This window comes from Stegodyphus dumicola, chromosome X2 (assembly GCF_044657685.1).
Source record: "Stegodyphus dumicola isolate Sdum_Otavi_A_Nest chromosome X2, ASM4465768v1".
Taxonomy (NCBI): Eukaryota; Metazoa; Arthropoda; class Arachnida; order Araneae; family Eresidae; genus Stegodyphus; species Stegodyphus dumicola.
The window spans coordinates 156076456-156095274 of record NC_140781.1 but is presented as its reverse complement, the minus strand read 5'-3'; the positions used below and the strand labels follow the sequence as shown (position 1 = coordinate 156095274).

Below are 18819 nucleotides of genomic sequence, written 5' to 3'. Positions count from 1 at the left end.
ACTCTGTGCTTTATGACGCTGTCAACGGGCTCACCGGGCACAGAACAGCTCCCTTTTTTGGCCTTTGTTGTTGAAAAAAAAAAAATCCTCATTTCATCACAAGTGATGATCAGGTCCAGAATTTTGTCCTTGTGTAGATATTTGAGCAGATTAGTGCAGGCCCAAACATGTTTGTCCATATCTGCTTGAGTCAGCTCATGTGACACCCAACTTGTGACTGAACTTGTATGTCAAGTTTATGCAATGCATAGCACAACTGATGGACATGGCACTAACGTCTAACTCCTTATCAAACTCTCAAGAGGTTATATATTGATCTTCTTCTGCAAGTTGTTGCAAGTGAGCCTCATCAACAACAGTAGGCTGGCCAAAAGCACTCTGCTTCTTAAATGTCATAGTCCTTGCTTTTGAACTTCTGGTGCCAAACCTTCACAGTGTCACATCTTGATCTTCTTCCACAAGTTCTCACAAGTGAGCCTCATCAACATGAATTGGCTGGCCAAAGTAATCTGCTTCGTGGATGTCATTAGTCCTTGTTTTTGAACTTTCAGTGACAAACCTTCACAGTGTCATATGATACAACATTAGTATCTAAAGCTGTAAACCTGATATGGTGATATTTTGTAGCTGACTTTTTGCAACAGAACTGGAAGTAAATGATGGTTCTAATCTGGTAGCATGATAGTTCCATTTCAGACCCTTTGTACTTAATGATAACGATATGTTCTTACAAAGTCGTCCACAACACAGTGTTCTACAGCAGGTCTCTTTCTTTCAAATACCAAAAATCGCTTGACAAAATATGATTAAACATGCCAACACGAACTGGGCGGACCATATTTGCAGTGGCAGGAAACGTTCGTTAAAACCCCATATTGTCTTCACACCTCCTTAAAATGACAAATATTACAACTTGACATAAGACAGACGGAGTATTAAGACTGCAAAGTATGGGAAATCTCTAAACTCTTCTAGTGGATTTACAATTAGGTGGGGAAAAAATTTGTTTCCTTTCAAAACAAATGAGAGTTATAGTAAAACAAAATTCATGATGATTTCCAAAAAACTTGTAGATACAAAGACTTCTTTCCAATTCCTTCTAATACAAAGACTTTTCCAAGCAATTTTATCAGCTTGTAAAGCAGATTTAACTTATCTAGCTCGAACAACAGATGAAAGTTTTGGAAGCCACAAACTATTTGCACAGCATCAAATACTGAGCAAAATATACAGTTATCTTCAACACTAGGCTTAATGAACAAATAGACACAGAATCAAGTAAGTATAATGCTTGTCTCAAAAGCAGTACAATCAAAATCCAAGAAAGCATGCTAACCACAGTTATTCAAAAAGTAAGCTATTTAATTTGTACACAACTCAAGCCAACAATAGTTATTGCTTTTACCAAAAAAAAGTTTAAATCTGATTCTCCTAATTGCCTTTTTCAGTGCACTTTTTAGTCAGAAAACTAATTTTAGCCACTGTTCTGAAACAAGTCGTGGATACTGGAATAGCAGCAAACACCTGCAACAGATTACAGATATATGAAAAATATACACACATGAAATTTCTTGTTGACATAGGTTGCCGCATTTTTCTACATTCCTGCATGAAGAGGAAAACATGTCAATGCTACTGCACTACAGCTGTTTGCTGGAAATAGTAAAAGTAAAGTGTATGGCATTAATCAACTAAATTTAACTTTGATCTGAGGCGAAATTTTATATGGGGTTTCATAATAGCTGACATTTTAATTCCCAAGACTCTTTTGCAATGCTCTCCATATAACAAAATTTCTACACAATTTCCTTAACTAATCTTTCTATACACAGCAAAACAATCAAACATGACACAGTTCATTATATCGAAACTAAAGGACCATCAGTCCACTCCAAAGATAGACAGCTTCTACCCGAAGCTTAAGATAAAGCACGAAAAAGGGGGGGGTAGTTCAAATATAAATTAAAACAGGGAATTTGTCAGGTTCTAAAAGTAACCTAATTGGTCATCATCTTTACACATACTACATAAAAAGCCTACCAGCATTAGCCCACTTGGAAACTACAGAGCACTTAATTCCATTACAGTTTTCGATTCATATCCTATTCCACATATACAAGATTTCACTCAATCTCTTCATGACAAAACAGTGTTTCCTAAATTAGATATTGCCAGGACTTATCATCACATGAAAAGTACATGTCATCATATGAAAAGTACGTATCATTTATGAAAAGCACATATCTTAAACAGCAGTAATTGCTCCTTTTGGTCTTTTTGAGTTTCTTTACTTAAATTTTGGACTAAAAAATGTTACTCAAACCTTCTAGTGTTTCCTGCATGAAATGTTATGAAGACTAAATTTTTGTTACACATATTTATATGACATTCTAGTATTCTCCGAAAATTAAGCACTCCATACACAACACATTTCTAAAATTTTACACAAACTAAACAAATATGGACTAAATACTATAAAATGTATTTCTATCGTTCCTAAAATAGAATTCTTATGCCATTTAATAACCAAGAATGGGAGTAAAACTTTACCAGAAAGAGCATATGCAATTTTTAGCTTCAGAATATTAGAAACTGTTAAATTTGAGTTTTAGTGTTTCAAAATTTTTACCATAGATATCTGCCACATGCCAAGCATAGCCAAGCACTACTCACAGACTACTTTAAAGGTTCAAAATAGAATGACATAAACAAAATTTCTTAGTCTATTCGCACAAGTAAAGCTTTTGAAATTGCCAAACAACAGTTAACAAATGCTACATTATTAGCACATTTTCAACAAATGCATCTGCAGTTCTTCAAATTGATGCATCTAACTACACTACTGGCAGATCTCTGAACCAAGCTATTAAGAATCGACTCGGAACTTTTTTCCAGCTACTATTTTCTAGTACTTTCTAGAAAGTTCACAACCACTGAGACAAAATACAATGCGTATACTAGGGAATTATTAACAATCTACGTAGCCATCTGGAAATTTAGAACATGCTAGAGGGATACAAATTTGCAGCATTTACTGATCACAAACCACTAATATTTGATTCCAAATGAAAACCTGAATAATGCACTCTACGTCAAAGTCATCAACTAGACTTCATTTTGCAGTTCACAACTGATATCCAGGACATAAAAGGTACCAATAATATAGTTACCGAAATATTATTTCACATTCGCAGAATTAGAATTATTGGTTATATTGATTCAAAAGAAACTGCTAAGCCACAAACAAGACAATGAGGTAAAAGAAAAATTAAATCCTAACAATTCTTTGAAAAATAAAAAGTTCAAACTTTCAAATTCAGAAACAGAATTATATAGTGATACACCAACTAGTTAACAAGACCTTATATCCTCAGAGCATTCCAAAATTGTTTTAATTACATACATAATTTAGCTTATTCAGTCATTCAAATGACATCAAAATTAGTTTGCAGACAAAAACGTGTGGCCAAATATCAGCAAAGATGTCACAAATCGAGCAAAGACAGCACATTCCATGCCAAAAACCCAAAATATACTTCAACAAGTGCACAATCATTTAATGAAATTTCTAAGTGATTTCAACATATTCATTTAAATCTTATCAGCCCTTCAAATGGATTCCATATAGTCTCACAGCTATCGATCATTTCACCAGATGGATGGAAGCCAACCCCATTATTGTAATTCAAGTTACAACAGTAGTAGAGGCTTTCTAAGCGAAGTGGATTTCTTACTCTGGTGTTCCAGCTACTATTACACCTGATCAAGGACATTAATCCCAGTCTTGTTTATTTAAGGCTCTAATAAAACTCCTAAGTGTACAATGAATATGCAAAACTGCTAATCATCCACAAAACAATAGCTTTAGCAATTTCATGGTCCATTAAAATATGCATTAACATGTCACAAAACTTAAAAAAAGGGGGGGATTGAACAAATGTGCTACTACTTGGACTGATAAGAGCTCTTAAAGAAAATATTAGTTGCACTCCCACTCAACCTTGTGTATAGAACTACAATTAAACTTCCGTGTGATTTTTTACCCACACAACGAATGCTAAAACTGATCTTGTTTAACATATTAAACAACTCTGAAGCTCTATACAGCAGCTTAAACCAAAACCAACTGGATCATGTGCAACTAAAGCTGTGTTTATCCACAAAGATTTCAAAAGTGTTGATATGTGTTTGTCTAATATGATGCAGTACAATGGACACAACTGTTGCGAAGAGAATTTGTCTGATCGCGTTATAAAAACTAGTGAATAATTTACTGATTTATGGAAATCTTAATTTTATTTGATTCTGAATTATTTATTTTAATGCTTTAATTTTGGGGAAAAACAGATGCTTCTGGGAATATTATTTAGTTTAAAGGATATTATTTATTTTTCTTTTATTTGCAATTTTTGTACAAGCTTTGATTCATTGTGAAAAGAAGCAGGGAAAGGGAGGCAATTTTGCTAAGTCATGGTTTCGCGCGCCTTGTCCTTTAGAATGTTCTAGAAGAAATTTCATTGTGCAGTTGACGTTAGGACAGGAAGTACGTGACAGAAGGGTCAGAGGTTGCCACTTAACCTTCGATGTAAGTCATTCAGGTTTTGGCGATTGAGGGTCCGGTTGTTGGCTAAGTGAAGAAGGGCGCGCATGCGCGATCACCCTTATTTCCGCATTCAGGGGTTGAAAACGCAAATTTTGCCAAAATTAAAGGGGCGATAATTGAAGCCATAGTGGGAGCCCGCGTTTGTGAAGGAGAGGAAGAAAATTCGAGTTTGAATCACTTTTCGTGCGAGACTTGCTTGCGGAACTTACTTTGGACATTACTCTTGAAACTTGCTCTGGGGTTGAGCGATAGAAATGATGTAATTTACGAAGAGAGGTGTTTCCCAGCGGGGAGCGGCAAATATGCTCCCCGGCCGCGTTTTGGTTAAGAGGCGAGATTGAAGAGGTATGAGTATTTGCTGAAAGATTTAAAAGACTTTACTCACTTACTCTTGGAATGACTTTTCGTGCGGAACTTACTTTTGGACGTTACTCTTGAAACTTGCTCTGGGGTTGAGCGTTAGAAACGATGTAATTTACGAAGAGAGATGCTCCGCGGCCGCGTTTTGACTAAGAGGCGAGACACTTTACTCACTTACTCTTGGAATCACTTACTGGGTGGACTTACTTACTTTTGGGCTAAGATTGTAACTTCGAGCTTGCTCTTGGGGAGCGAGAGAAGGCGAGCTGTAATTGCCTAGAGAGACTTTTCCGGCAGCAGTGCTCCTATTTCTGATGTCCAGAGTGAAAATTGCTTCGTCGTTATGAAAACCAGTTACCAGTCGTGTGTGTTTCGCCAATAGTGCCAGGACAGGACGATGTCCTCTGAAACTTCCATTTGCAACCATGGATAAGCGCCGGCGACGTCAACTCTTATTAGGATACGAGTCCTCCACTTCAAGATGTACACCACAAGATAAGTTTCTATTTTTTTGTGTTTGAACTTTAACTAAGGTTTCAACGACTTCCTTGGAATGTAAAATAACAACGTCAAATCTTAAATTAATTCTCGGGCTTTCAATTGTTTCCCTTTCCCCTTCTAAATTATCGAGACAAACCTTAAGGTCTTTATATGAATTAGGATGTAATAATTTAAGTTGTTTGTGTAATCTTCCTTAGAACAGATGTGAATTGCAAATAATATGTTTTCCTTAACCTCTTAGAAATTATAGAACGGGTACCCGTTAAATTAAAAGATTCATGTAATAGATTTGCAAATCATGAATTTAGATGTAACAAAAAGTAAATGACAAATTGAAGAATTCCCCTGTGTCTAAAATAAGTAAATTGAAAATGTAAAACAAATAAGAAATTTGACTCTCTGATTAGGATAAGATTTAATTTTTATTGTGAGGAATTGGAATAAACTGATATTTAATCTGGAAACCTATTACTTATGTTTTCTTTATATCTGTTATGTGTTTTTCTTATATATATATTGATTTTACATGTTGTTTATTTGATCCTCTCACGGCGCGGTCACGGATGCATTTTCACAACACAATGCATTAAAAATTCACTGATACGATCACTAAAAGTTTGGTAATTAGCAAACTCTTAAGAGTTTAGTTTCTCAGTTGATATTTAGTTAGTTGCGGTTTCACCTGTCTGTTTCTGCATTAGTTTCCTCCCTAAGAGGAAGTTGTAACACAGCATTGGTGCCCATGATTTTTCGGCAAAGTATAGAAACAAAACATAGGTTTTTCTTACACAACACAACCAACTTAACAACGGCCATTTTAAACTGCTTCTACATCGTGTAAAAGTTTCAAATCATCCATTCATCCAAAAATCATTTGTCTCAATCGATTATGTTAAACCACCATTTATGTCTAATATGAACATGCTCTCCTGAACAACAATTATGCTCTCCTGATACTGAAAAACCTATACCTGCAAATCACACCAAAACAAATATTCATCAAACCCATTCCAGGTGATGTGCATTTCCGTGATTTTTATACATCATCACAATGATACTACAGAGAAAATATGCAGCAGATTGCACAAAGATTAGAAATTCATGTGTGCATTTCCCCACAGGTCGCAGTGTTTGAGCTGTTACGAGATATGTGATGACAAGCTCTGACATAGTAGAAGCGATGAATTGTTCAGTTACGGCTCCAACGGTCCAATGATCCTGTTGCTCCTCTGATATTCTCTCAATTATAAGGAGTCAGGACAAAATAAAACCGAAAAATTAAGAAAGCATGACTAAGTCAATCAGGAAATTGTTTTAGACAACACAAGAACTCAGAATGCTCTTGCACTCGAATAGAGAGCCTCTTGCTGCTAGCAAGATCCTCACAAAACGAGGACAGTAGCTTACAATATTTATCTTACCAATATTAATTGTCATTATTGTGTTAGTAATAGAGCTTCTTGTAGATTTATATTACATGCATTTTTGTTCTACATGCAGTAGGTAATTCACAACTTTACAAATGCAGCATACCACCATCACCCTAACCTCATCTTCAGTGCAAAAGCTTTACGGTTGCAGCTCGCCATGTGGAAAAACTTTTACACAGAAAGAGAATGCAGAGAGTTTGGTCAATGAAAATGCATGACTTTTTCTCTTTTGGAAAAGATGAAAAGAAAAGTAATTTTATCACATATGTTTTTTCACTCAATATCTAGTGAAAATACAATCATTTTGCTAAAGATTGCAATAGAAAGATTCAGTAACCTTTCTGAAGAATATCCTATGTCTGGCAAAAGATCTAAAGAATACAGAACCTCTATTCCCTAAAAGAAGAATCAGCAGTAAAACCACAAGTTCATAAGATTCATTACATTCTTTTTCCATGGATAGCAAAAATTTCAAAATTTCCATTATAGCATCAGCCTTGAATAGAGGTGTTGGGCAGCTCAATCACAGAACCCATTTATGTTTTTTGTTTCAATAGTCAGATATGCTACATGGCATTCTATGATAAGTTTATTGTATCCTTGTTCTCCTAGAGCTCAATGTCACAGCTGTCTTGCATAGTCTTTGTTTAGAACACAAAGAAAAGGGGGTGGGGGAAGATAAAAGAAAAAAAAACCTAAAGATGTTTTCCTTACAGATGGACTGCAGATCCTAATATACTAAATGTGGATGACTTTAATGATTAGTAATTTTTTTTTATCTAAAAACTTCCAGGGATTCTAAAAGAAAATTAAAAATACAAAAAAAAAAAAAAAAGGGTTTCCATTGAAGATGTCCATAGAGCTTGCTATATTCGACTTTCACACATTTGGAAGTTTGTTATAGCAGTATAAAGTAACATTACGAATACAGGAAATTCGATTGAACCAAGAGTTTCATTCATTATATCTGGAGTTCATTACACAAAAATTCCACTTATTTTATATTTCACTTGTTAAGAGTAATGCTTAAAAGAGAGATTTGCTAATATATAAATAATCATTTCAATCATAGAATCTAAAATAACAATAGATTTTTTTCTAATCTAAAATAACAATAGATTTTGTTGAAAATTTCATTTCAATAGAATCTGCATAAATCTTCCACAGTCTCTTGTGAATAATTCTACAAGAAAGTTTAAAACAATTTTGGATTTCATCTTTTTTATAAAAGTTATTACTTATATGTGCTAGATTTTATCAAAATTTTCATGCTTACCTTTAGTCTCAAGTTATCATTTAGCATATGCACATCTTCTAGATCTTTTAATACACGCTGAAGTTCAACATTCACAACAGAAAGTTGTTCTTTTAATGATGCACATTCATTACGTGATAGATCTAACTTTTTTTCAACATTACTCAATGTTTTATCTTTAAGCTCAACCTGCAGAGATGATAAATATGTTAATCATCTTTTGCTATTTAAATGGGCAGTACTTATTTAGAAAACAGGCATTATCTTATTCATTATTATTAATACATGAATAATGTTATAATAATAAAATTTTACTCTTATTATAAAAAAATACAATAACACCTGTATGACAAAAATTAAGCCAAATATTTAAATTTAAAATTTGAGATTACATTCAGGAGCTGCCCACAAAATGAAGAGCAAAATGTTTGCATTTGTGCATAACTAAAAATAAAATATCAGTTTACATAAAGTTTTATAGTGTTAACAGATAAGCTGATGAGGGCTTCTATGTAGATTATCACGAAAATATTAATCAATATAATTCCCCCTCTCCCCTTCAAAGAAGAATCTTATTCACAGCAACTGGTAGAATTTATGCTGCACAGAACACTGGCAGCCCTTCAACTTTGGTACATACTTGTAATATTATTTGCATAAATTAAAAACGAAAAATATTTCTTTGCTCATGAATTTTTTTTTTTACTTGTGCTAAAGTTGCTTGTGCAACGAGCCACCCTAAAATTTACAAAAAAAGAAAGAATATATAATAATTTTAATGAGTGTAACCACTGCATATGTATCATTCTAATTAATAAATGAGCTATTTATTGCTTCTAAATCATTTAGTTTGTTAATCAATAGCAGATTAAATTTAACAGAAAAATTAAATGTGTTACATCCACCAAATAAAAAATCTGATGTGTACACCACATGACTTCCTTGTATGGAATACTATATTATACAAATCTTTTCTTACATTTCCTTTAAACTTATTGAATTGAATTAAATTTATTTCGTCATTAGTGCATAAACCACAATAGAATAAATGCACTCTTTAAAATTCACTATATTTGTTTACCATAGCGACACTCCGGCCCCAGGTTCGCTTAACAGCATAAAATTTCATTCATTTTTTAACTCAGAATGCACAAAATTTATATCATCTTAAGAATTATCTAATCGTTGCCACATATTCTATTCAAATACTATAATAATCTAAAACGATGTATAAAGGAAGTTAAGCAAACAACAACAACAAAAAATTAATAAATAAAGGTTTTTCACAGACGATTCAGTATTTTTCATTCAATTAATTCAGTTTTTACTTCGCGACAAGGCAAAAATACGTAAAAACTCAAAATATCTACACTAAAAATTATGAAGTAAATCTTAAACACTTATTTCCTCGAATAAATTCCAGAATGGATTAAGCATGATTTAATTCACAATAAAAGAAGACATTATCTTTGTTTTTGCAAAGCTTACTTTCTCTAGATTGGCAATAAATATGCTATTCTGCTGTTTCAAATGTAAACAAACATTGCTGCCATTGAAAAAGGCTTAGCAGCACTTAAACAACTTTTAAATTGTTAATAATTCTACAACTATCGCATTATGTTAAAGAAAGGTATAAAAAAACTTAACCGGAAGATAAGAACAACATAATTCAACCACTTTTAAAGCAAAAAGTGCCCAATTTACAAACATATAAGAATAAAGAAACTGAGATTACAGAGCTGAGTAACAGAGTGGAGATATATATACTTTTGGTGCGGCTGACTGCAACCAAATTACGAGGTGCACATCTACATGCTATAGCAATCCTATATACAAAATTTCAATGTTCTGAGGCTACTTGTTTTTGAGTTATGTGAGATACATGCATACGTACATACACACAGATGCCACGAAAATTTCTCTTCAGAATTCATTTTAAAACAGTTTTATAATTGTTTTGGGGAATAAGAGTCCTTTATTCTGTCCTTACGTACGGATGTCACGCAAAAATATCATTAAATTGCATTCAATAGCGGTCAAAATGGATATTTCTGTTAAAATATGGTGCCTGAAGTTTTTTGCGATTACAATACTTCCTTTTACTTCATACAAGGAAGTAAAAAAACACTCGTTCATGGAAATAAATACTTTATACTTAGCAAAGTGGCAAAACATCACTTTTAGAGTGTTAAGTTTCTTAATTCTTTAAATTAAACCAAAAATTCCTCAAACCTGCACAGAATAGGATATAAATATAAACACAAATTTTAAATTGGGCTTACAAGTGCACATGTTAAGGATTATGTGTATTAAAAATCTAGTGTCTCTTGGTGCCACTGCTTTTCCACAATGTGAAGAACACACACAAGCATGGATTCTTCATTACTGAATAATAGAAATTACTTGATTATGATTCTAAAATTCTAATAGCGCATGAAAATTGTAACATACTTTTAGCAATTGAAAACATAAATTACTTGTGTGAAAATTCTTTTGGCATACTATATATAGCAAAATTATAAAGAATGTAACATGTTTGTAAATCACAAAATATTGCTGAATGAAATTAAAGGGGTAAAATCAATCTTAAATTATTTCAATTGACCACCCCAAGAACTATTCAAAAGCATGTTAATAATCTCAAATTCTGGAATTAAATATCACAAATAATTTTGTCCCATGGAAGTCAAATGCTTTGTAGTTTATTTGTTCATAATGAACTATATATATAACTATGCACGTATTTTGTACCTCTTACTAAATATTACTGTACAAAACTTTTAATTGGATAAAAACTGTAAAAAAAGTTAAAATTTCCTAATTTTTATAAAATTTCTTTAAATTTAAAAATACCAAAACATGAACACTAGAACCATTTAAAACATTTTTGCAACCGGAAGTATCTGCCTACAACAAAGACTTTTGAAAATAAAGGTTGCATAAGAACTTTTACAGTGTAATAGTGACTTTGCAGTGCATAGTATATGACTTACGACATGAGTACTAATAGCTTCCATTCATATTGATTGTTTACTATTTTAATAAAATAGAAACAGACATAGAAACAATATTTTTCAAAATTATGTTCAGAACGATTTACATGTAGAAAATTTCAATACTATTCCAATAATTTCAAAATGAAAATAAACATACAACACAATTTTAATATAAACAATCATGGATTCAAGGGACCCTTGCCTTTACTTTTCTATAATATTTCTCAATACCTTTGTATTTGGTCATTTTCAGCTTCATGCAAGCTTTTGAAGGCACAGATATTGCGTTCTCTGGGGACTCGAAGCACTTCTCATCGGACTTAAATTTTATTCGGATGTCATAAGATGATTCAAAAGCTGACAGAAGAGCAAATTCAGCTTTCTTCAAATAACTGATGACTTCAAATGACTGCCAATAACTGATCTATAACTAGCAATTTATAAACTTCTTTTGCCCAAATAATATGCTTCTCTTCTAGGACACATTATTTCCAAAATACGGTCAAGTTTCCATTCAGTTTTCATATGAATGTAGAAGTTTTAAGAGAATGATTTCACAAACTCTTCAACATTTATTTTATTACTCCAAAACTGATATGTCTTAAAAAGAACTGCAACCTCAACAGATTGTCCAAACTGCTAACCTCAACAGGACATTATTGCTATTAATATACAGTAGTTTATGATTTCAAAAATTTGCTACATGCAATTATTTTAAAAACTGCACGTAGCAAATTTTTTCCTCTGAAACAAAGGATTTGGGAGAGCGGAGGTACTGAAATTAAGAAGTGCATTTTACTATCAATGGCATAGTAAAATCAAAGAAAAACAATATTCCACTTATTTCGCAAATGAAGTTTGACTGTGTAGTAAATAAAATAACTTGATTTTAAGCTTCATTTTATGTGAAATATCCAAACCATGAAAACATTCAGGATCATAATAAGACTATAATGTACAATTACATTTTTATGAGAACAATCTCCATAAGATAATGCTTAACAAGTACCAAATCAATCACATTGGTTAAAGAAATATTGAAATAAAATATGTAATACGTCAATGGAATTCTCAACTTTTCTAAAGAAACTAGCAGTAAAACAGGAAGTTTTATATTATCTGCAAAAACATTTTGTATAAAAAAATATACCAGCTTTTAAAAACATCAGATTTAAATAGCCTTTAAGGTGAACACTGTGTCATCAACAAATTATATCTCTAGGTAATGAATCATGACTACTCACCTCTTTGATAGTTGATGTCAAATGTCCTTGAAGCTGTTCTATAAGAATTGCTTTGGCTTGAGCCTAATGAAGTAATATTAATATAACATTAAAATTCCCATACATACAACAAAACACAGAGGAAGAAAACAGCAAAAAGTATTGTACATAAATTTGAATAACAGAAAGCACTGTAATAAACTTAAACTGAGTTAACCCAAGTATGAATGAAATCATGTCAAGTAGGGTAAAAAGGGTAGCCAAAACTAATTCATAGCTTGACTTGAACTACCTGAACTTTTTGGCTACCTTTTTAGACTTGAATTGGTTTTCATGACTGTTCTTGCATAATAAGATGACAAAACACATTCGCTTCTATTAATTATTGTGAATTAATAGGAAATTGACTTGTTCCCCTTGTAAAGTCAATTAATTTCTGATTAATAACCATAATTTTTTCTATATTATTAATATAAAATTCTTCCTTCTAATGAAGTTTCTGTTTTACTTTCAATAGGCAATTCCCTAAACTTTTTACTAAACTATGTTATTACAGCTCACTATTTTAATTAATCTTTATAAATTCTTCTTCTAGAAGATAAACTATAAACTACATTAATATATACTTTATTACTACATTAATAAACTACATTAATTTATACTTTAATAAATAAAGATGTTTTAAATTCTTTGGATTATATGCTATTTGTTTAAAGGCAAAAACTTTGATTTAAACTTTTCACTAAAGTATTTTACTATTTCACTTATGTTTTCAATTCTTTAAATGAAATTCTCTCTAAGATAAAAGATTCTAATTAGAATTTACTTTTTCCTTATTTGGGAGGGGGCCAGAATTTCCAGATGAACTATTATAATTAAAATACATCATTGAAATGGTTCATCGACTAATTCTGGATACAGAAAAGACTTTTGTGGAACAGACATTTCAATTGATTTCAGTGTTCCTCCTCCTGACAAAGTGGCATTGAAGTTGATTGAATCCTTCTTCTATTATGTTCACTTTTCTTTAAATTTCATTAATTTTTTTAACTGGGGTATTGCTTGTTTGAAAAGTTGTAGTTTTAATATTTTTTAAATTCTTTATTACATTTATGGGATTATTTGAAATTTATTAATTATGAATTTCAATTTTTGGTCTTTGTGAAAAATTAGTTATAAATTTCTTTATGTCTTTACTGATAATTTTTCAGCAGCTTAATGTGCAAAAATACTAGGCATGTTTACATTTTGCTTTTGAAAAATTGTTTTGTAACTTTAATAAATAAATACATATATTTATATCCAATATTAATAGGCACTTCCAACTATAAAATAAAGACAGCAGCTTTCAGGTGGAAAATCTCTTTAACATCTAATATTTTATACACCCCCAAACACCAAAAAAAAAAAGAGTCCTAAAGAGTGGCTACTTTCTGGAATCAAGCTTTCCTTAACACATTGTCTAAAATATATTTCAAGAAAACTTTGTGTCCAAGAACTTTATGCAGTTCAATCCAATGTACATTCTTCTGAATGACTGTACATGTAACACTGGCAAAAGTCATTCCCGACAGCTACACAATTTCTTCAATGGTCTGTCGTCGATCTTCGTTGATCACTGCATGAATTTTTGCATCATTTTCATGTGTTGGGAAGTGGAAGGATGACCAGAGTAAGGTTTGTCATCAACTGACATTTCACCATTTTTTAAACAAGAAAACCACTAAAACACTTGAATTTTCCCCATAGCATCACCCTGGTATGCTATTTTTAACGGTTGAAGTTCCTGTTCTATGTTTTCTGAGCAAAAAGCAGAATTTCATCACCACATGCTGTTCACAAAAAGCAGCCATTGTGAAAGCAATGATCACACAAAACAGTTGTTACTATAAACTCTGTCAAAACTAGTTCTCCTTTAGCAACAGCACTCGGCTTACTGACTCAGGAATATCTGCTTTATGTGCTCCTAGTGGCAAACATGGTACTATAAAAACTCTGCCCACTAAACAATTAGTTCGGTTTCTTTTGGGTACACTCTCATATATTTAAAATGTATGAATTAATTGAGAATGAAACAAAAAATTGATCAAGTGAAATGAGATACTTAAGACACAATAAAGGGAAAAGACATTTATTCAATTCATACAAATTTAATGTTATTATGTCACTATTTAATAGAATGATACTGTGTCAGTTTTGGAAGCAAATGAGAATGCCAAAAATTCAGCCACTCAGCTTATGATGTGCAGATGAGTAAGCTATTGCTGGTTTTTACCACATTAAGAATTTAACAGCATTTCAATTTTAATTCAAGATACTATAAAAATAAGCTATTTCATTAGCACAATTAAATTAATACAAATATTTAATTGTGCTAATAAAATAGCTATTTAGCTAACATAATTAAATCTTTGTATTAATTTAATCTGCATTGAAACTTTATTATTATGTTCTAAAAAATGCAGTTAAGTATTATCTTTCAATGATTTCACATCACTGCTATGAACTAAATATTAGATGAAATGCAACCTTTTAATGTATTAAATGAAATACAACTATTAGCTACATAACTAAATATTAAATGAAATACAACTATTTAGCTAAAACTAAATTAAACTTGTGGTGCTACAGTCCTTAGAGAACCATGGCTGGAAGTGCCGATATCTGCTTTCTAGACCATTGGCTCCGGAGTGCATGAGCATCCACCCTGGACAAGTGGTCAGTTTGTCGCAGGACCTCTGGTGCTTAGTCCCCCAAGAGAACGTGATACTTATTTTATTGATCCACTGACAGGACGAAAAGGCTGAGTCAACCTTGCCCAGCCCAGGGATCGAACCTCAGACCTATTAGCTACACAGCTAAATATTAAATGAAATACGACTTTCGAGACCTCAGCTTTAATGAATTACTTTGTAATGATTTGCAATCATGTCGTATACTAGAAAAACTCTAAAAGTATACACTCTATGATAATATACTTTTATGTTTAACAAACACAACATTTTTTTTAATTAAAAGAAAAAATAAAGATGACCTTATCTTCAGCTTTAATAACACTATCTTTTAATGCCTGCATCATTCTCTTTAGTGGGGATAAATCCATTCCCTGTAAATGACTTTGTATATCTTCAATTCTGCTCTTTTAAAGAAAAGAAAGTATGAAATTAAACAACAGATGTATGCATTAAAGCACATATAAATAACATAAGCATTAAATATGGAAAAATGCATAGAAAAGTACAGAAGACTTCCAAGTAATTGGAGTAGCAGCAGGGACTACGTTCATGGTTAATCTGACAGCAATTAAAAGAAAACAGAAGAAAGTAGAATAACCCATATTACAATTAATGGAAAAATACTATTAACAATTTACCTGTATTTTTAAGCAGTTTGATCTGAATGAGTTCATAAATTATTGGTTTTTTAAATTAATTCAACAGTCAAAACTCCAATACACTTCAAAACACAAAGAACTATTTTGTTTATATAACTCTTGTACGTCTAATGGCTGCACTCTTTATTTTTATAATTTAGCAATTTAATTTTTAGGATGATATAATGATTTTTCTGTATTCCAGATTATGCAAAATTATAAACTATTGTGGATAAAAACAATGCCTAAATATTATGACATTATCTGCAATAACTGCTGTTATCAAACACACTTTATACAAACACTTTTGTATTTCCTGCAGAAATTTTGCTTTATTTTGATGGCATAAGATATTAATTCTTCCATATTTCCACAATAAACAAATGCATTTTTCAGGGAAAATTCAGTTAATCCACTACCGATTAATGTGAATTTGACTGTATATTAATTTGTAACAAGAAATAAAAATAATATGCATAACAGGTTTAGCTGATTTTAACATAAGCTATAAATTTTTACCCTCTTGTTCGTATACGATTGATACATTATTTTCTTAACAAATAAAAATCTAGATACATCAGTTCATGAATGTATTCCATTATAAATCACAAGTCCCAAATAAATTATTCAAAAAACTTTATTTCGCAATCGAACTTCTTAAATGATTTCTGCTTCTTGTATCTAAAGTAAGTAAATGATATTTTTGTTTCCTCAAAGATTTCTTCAGCATTGCTTATTATGTCATCAGCCTGAACATAACCTACTTTCCAAAATTTTAAGCAAAAGATTAGACACACTTCAATTTCACTAGATGAAACTCATAATGGAACACGGAAATAGTTTTTTTTTTAACCCTTTGCTGGACCTTTGTTTCTCAGCCATTAGTCTCTGCCGAACAACCTAGTAAAGGTATTGAAAAAAGCAAAAAGTCAGCTTCATCTTCAGAAGGACTCTTCACAAAGTCATTAAGATCAGAGTATTGTAGACACACACAGCCTGGCATAGACACACCATATTTATAGACACGATGGTGAGTTTACCAATCTCATATGATGGAGATGGTTTTGCAAATAGCCATGTTTAGCTCAAAAATTCTCTACACCCATAGCTAGGTAGGTTGTAAGAAACTCAAGTCTTTAACAGGGAACCTCAGAACCTCTCTGCAGCCACTTCTTTCAAGAGATTTCACTGATATAGGCTGACAGTAAATTTAATCATTTGTTCAACAAGTATGCAAATAGCATATGATTTAAACAAGTAGAATTTTCTCTCCACAAATGTGTATATTATACACTGCTTGAAAATGTTGCCTTTACGAAGGTTTAGAGTAGAGCAGTTTAACAGTCGAAAAAATTTTGAAAGATGATTTTTTTATCAGATAAGATCAATTATATAGCTCAAAGAAGATGAGTGGATATACTCAATGCTAATGCTATTAATCAGCTTGATTTAGGATAAGCTACATTTTCAATAGACATTTCTTTCACCTTTTAGAAACTATTTCAAATGAGTGAGTTGGATTGACAGGAGACCTGCTCTTGGTTATCTAAGGATTACCACATAATCCATGAATGGCTGCATCAACTCTAAGAACAGCATTTATTGTAAATGGAAGATCAGCACATGCAGCTACTGCACAGGGAAGACTATATATGAAATTGCTGCATGCCCAAGCATTTTAGGTCTAAAATCCAACAACAAACATGTGCCAAAAGTTATAACTGTTGTAAACTCAATTGTTTTATGATTTGTAGAGAATAATTTACATCATTAAAGTTAAAATGTTTCTTTAAAGCATACAAGCTCATGATTTCAGCTTTTTAAATTGATCTAAACTTTTAACTAATTGAGAACATTCTCCAATTTGATTTAAGATCTGCATTTAAACTCCCAGTGCTCTAATGTATAATTTTTACACTGCTTCACAGAATGTAAGCATGGATCAATAAATTTGACATAACTGGGTAAGGAATATAGTACAAAGTCCGAGATCCCGACTCGTCAGGACTTCAGAGATTCCGGATTTGGGATTTTTCCGGATACTAGACCATCAGTTTAAATCTAGTAAGATGGCACGTAGAAATTTTAAAATTAAAAATACGAAATCTTGATTTATGATCTAAAGGGTGTCAAAATTTACAAGAAAAAGGCTCAATATTTATTTATTATTTATTTACTTTATTAAACATTTCTTTGAATGTAAGTTGTTCAAGTTGCTTTAATTTTTGTGCTAATACTTTCTAATTCTATACACAGACAAAATTTCTTATTAAGTTACAATGTTTCATTTTGTTCAAGTCATGCTGTGTCAAGAATTCTGACTAAATTATCAATCCGAATTGTTTCATTTTCAATAAGCACTCTGTCACTTTTTCACTATCGGTAGCGGTATTTTCTGGATCTAGACCTACAGATTTCACCGCCCGTCAACTGATTGAGGATCGGGGCATTGTTACCACAATGAAAAACTTCTATCATCTTCATTTATTACTGTTTCTCCACATTTTCTTTACGAAATCCATTACCTGGAAAATTTCACCTTTGGTTTGCGATATCCGAAAACCTTCAAATTTGCCAATTATCATCTTCATCACTCTCACCGTTAAATCTGGTAGCTGGCCATAATTTATGCCAAGCATTTTTTATAATATCTGGAGACACATCCTCCCACGATCTTCCGATGCTCCACACAGCAGATTTTATACAAAAATATTTCAGAGATTATTGAATAGTCTTGAAATTATTCAAGAAATTTAACATGGATTTTAAAAATGCTATTTTATATTTATACATTTCAGCTCACATTCTAATCCAATACCTATAGGCTGAATGATGGACATACAATTTGGAGGAAAAGATAATGCAGATACATTATCTTTCACTAAAACTTTAAGTGAAGTACGAGCCATACAGTTGTCTACAATCAGAATAATTTTTGCGTCATCAGGTAAACCAACCAAATTCAAATGTTACCGAGCCTCAAGTATGAAATGATTTTCAAAGCACTAATTTATTAAAGCTTGTGCCATTCACATTTTTTTGTTTTTTGTTTTTTGCATGTTATATAACGGTGAAAAT

General features: G+C 31.9%; 1 protein-coding gene across 4 annotated transcripts in view; it reads right to left on the bottom strand.

Annotated features, from left to right (window-relative positions):
• Positions 1-18819, bottom strand: part of LOC118192737 (uncharacterized) — a 146955-nt gene that overhangs the window by 28645 nt on the left and 99491 nt on the right. For all 4 annotated transcript variants that reach the window (XM_035363745.2, XM_035363748.2, XM_035363744.2 and 1 more), the window contains 3 exons: positions 15403-15507; positions 12390-12452; positions 8171-8338 (listed from right to left, as the gene is read on the bottom strand). In XM_035363745.2, coding sequence (XP_035219636.1) covers positions 8171-8338; positions 12390-12452; positions 15403-15507 — 336 coding nt within the window. The remainder of the gene's footprint in view (positions 1-8170; positions 8339-12389; positions 12453-15402; positions 15508-18819) is intronic.